At 54.9% G+C, this 2,806-nt stretch overlaps 1 protein-coding gene across 1 annotated transcript; it reads left to right on the forward strand.

Annotated features, from left to right (window-relative positions):
* Positions 1–6: 6 nt before the first annotated feature.
* On the forward strand, positions 7–2,448 carry LOC102263985 (glutathione S-transferase Mu 5; the record flags this gene model as incomplete). The annotated part of the gene is made up of 7 exons (XM_014534628.1): positions 7–97; positions 363–427; positions 1,101–1,182; positions 1,274–1,374; positions 1,689–1,784; positions 1,873–1,983; positions 2,251–2,448. Coding segments are annotated over 7 exons (645 nt in total), but the record flags the coding sequence as incomplete, so codon positions are not given.
* Positions 2,449–2,806: the final 358 nt, after the last annotated feature.

Below are 2,806 nucleotides of genomic sequence, written 5' to 3' on the forward strand. Positions count from 1 at the left end.
CCGACCAGGCTGTCCCCCCAGCTGGCGCACGCCATCCGCCTGCTCCTGGAGTTCACCGGTACCTGCTACGAGGAGAAACGGTACACCTGCGGGGGAGGTAAGGCGCGTCCTGTGCCCCGGGGGCGGCATCGCTCCCAGCCCAGGGCGAGGGGTGCCCCGTCACCTGGAAGCGCTCACCTGCAGCTGGGCTCTCCCTCCGCCCAACCCGGTCCTCACCCTTCACCAGCGCGGCCCCAGCGATGAAGGGGTGAGGCAGGGGGGCCTGGGGATGCGCTCCTGGGACAGGCTCTCTCCCCAGCTCTTCCCACCGCCCTCGGGCTGGAAGTTAAGGAGGTCGGATCCCACTTCGTTCTCTCTTGCAGCTCCTGACTTTGATAAAAGCCAATGGCTGGACGTGAAATTCAAGCTGGACCTGGACTTTCCCAACGTAGGTGGTTTAGGAGAAGGGGGCCCAGAGGGAAGGTGTCACCTGGACCCTCACTTCTTCCCTTTCTGGCCTGGGGGGCATCTACAGCAGGGGCTCTTCGCCTGGATAGAATAAACAGCCTTCAGGGGCTCAAGAACTTGGAGGGAAGAGTTATTCTCACTTCCACAAAGCACTAACTCAAGTTACCAGTTGCTTCTATTGTGCATATGAGCAGTAAGTGACGCTGGTTATGGGCCATGTTTGTGGCTTTGTCACTAGTAGAAATCAGGTATTTTCATATTCTATTGGATATGTGGGAGGTATTGTAAATAAATATGTACATCCATCATACTTGGACATTGTGGTAATTATTACCCCTGCTTGTTATTTAATTCACAAATAGGCACATACTACTGTTACAATTTTGTTTTCTTAATGTTTTTATAAATTGTGTAAATATGTGTAATTTGCTTTATGCCTTTAAAAAACTTCTGCAAGAAGGGTCCATGGCATACACACACACACACACACACACACACACACCTGCCTAAATTCAGGTGGGGGCCCAATCTCCACCTTCTACTTATGTGCTTCTTCCTGCTGACAGGGCATCTTCTCTCTACTGTCCATGTCCCTGAAATTCTCACCTGCCCCAGGAGACAGGCAGGTTGTTCATTTCATCTTTTCCTTCCAGCTGCCCTACCTCATGGACGGCAAGAACAAGATCACCCAGAGCAACGCCATCTTGCGCTACATCGCACGCAAGCACAACATGTGTGAGTGGGTAGGGCTGGGGACGGGGACAAGGCTGGCCGCTCTCTGGGGGGTGGATATGCCCAGGGTGATTGCTTGTCATCTGGCCGACAGGTGGGGATACTGAAGAAGAAAAGATCCGCGTGGACATCATGGAGAACCAGATCATGGATTTCCGCATGCAACTGGTTCGAATCTGCTACAACTCGGACCATGTGAGTCTCCCCGGCAGGCAGGCATGAGGGGAAGGAGCCTTAGGAACCCAAGGTCAAGTCCCCATTCTCCTGCCACCTTCCCACCAACCCAAGCTGTCGGAATAGGAAGCAGAACTCTGACTTGGTGGGGGTTTGTCATAAACTGTGGTGTTGGCCCTCTTCCGTTCCAAACCCCTCCTGTGCACCCTGCCATCCCAACCTGAGGCACCTGGAGAGGAAGGTGCCTGGGGAAGGGGCCCTGAGCCCCAGTTAGCTGTGAACATGATGACAGCTATTCTCTCTCTCTCTCCTCCTCCCCCCCCCCCCTGCCCCAGGAAAAGCTGAAGCCCCAGTACTTGGAACAGCTCCCTGGACAACTGAAACAGTTCTCCCTGTTCCTGGGGAAATTCTCGTGGTTTGCAGGGGAAAAGGTAGGAGGGGGGGAAGGGAGAGGATTGCTCTCTGTCACTGCAGGTGCTCATGAACTCCCCCGACCTCACCATCTTACTGTGTCTCTAGCTCACCTTTGTGGATTTCCTCACCTACGATGTCTTGGATCAGAACCGTATGTTTGAGCCCAAGTGCCTGGATGAATTTCCAAACCTGAAGGCTTTCATGTGCCGTTTTGAGGTGATGGGTGCTCCCTACACCTTTCTCTTACAGAAAACACTCACAGGCTCCCTGGGACCCCAGGGACCCCATTGTGGTGGGTCTTGCCCAACACCAGCTTTTGCCTCGAGGAATCCCGGTTGGGCACCTCCAGACCTTTCCGTCTTGGGAAGGGTCCAGCTACTGTACCCCAAAGGGGGGTGGGGCCAGGCAGCTGTGAGTGCCACTGGTTAGAAACGGGCCTTCAGGCTGTGCTGGTCTCTGAGGCTTGGCGTGCTTCCCCTGCAGGCTTTGGAGAAGATCGCGGCCTACATGCAGTCCGACCGCTTCTTCAAGATGCCCGTCAACAACAAGATGGCCCTGTGGGGCTGCAAGAGAATATGCTGAGCAGGAGGCTGCCTCCCACCGCTTCCTCTGCCTCCTCCTGCCCCCGGGGGACCTGTGTGCTTTCTTCTCTGCTCTGCTCAATAAATAGCCCTTAGGCTACTGGTGTCCCACTGGATTTCTCTAGGGAGGAAAGGCCGGAGGAGAGTGAGGATGCGGGAGAATTATTACCAAGATGTGGCTCAGTCCCTGCAACACTGACACTCCCATCCCCCAGTTGTGTTCCGTGGCTACTATAGAGGGTCTTGCCCAAGCCTTGAGGGTGAGCACTAGAAAGAAAGGTGAGCCCTGGCCTGTTTGGCTCAGTGGCTAGAGCGTTGGCCTGCAGACCAAAGGATTCCAGGTTCAATTCTGGCCAAAGGCACCAGCCTCAGTTGCCGGCTCCTCCCAGGCCCAGGCCCTGGTTGGGGCGCATGCAGGAGGCAACCAGTCGATGTGTTTTTCTCACATTGATGTTTCT

This window comes from Myotis brandtii, unplaced genomic scaffold, assembly GCF_000412655.1.
Source record: "Myotis brandtii unplaced genomic scaffold, ASM41265v1 scaffold131, whole genome shotgun sequence".
NCBI classification, from domain to species: Eukaryota; Metazoa; Chordata; class Mammalia; order Chiroptera; family Vespertilionidae; genus Myotis; species Myotis brandtii.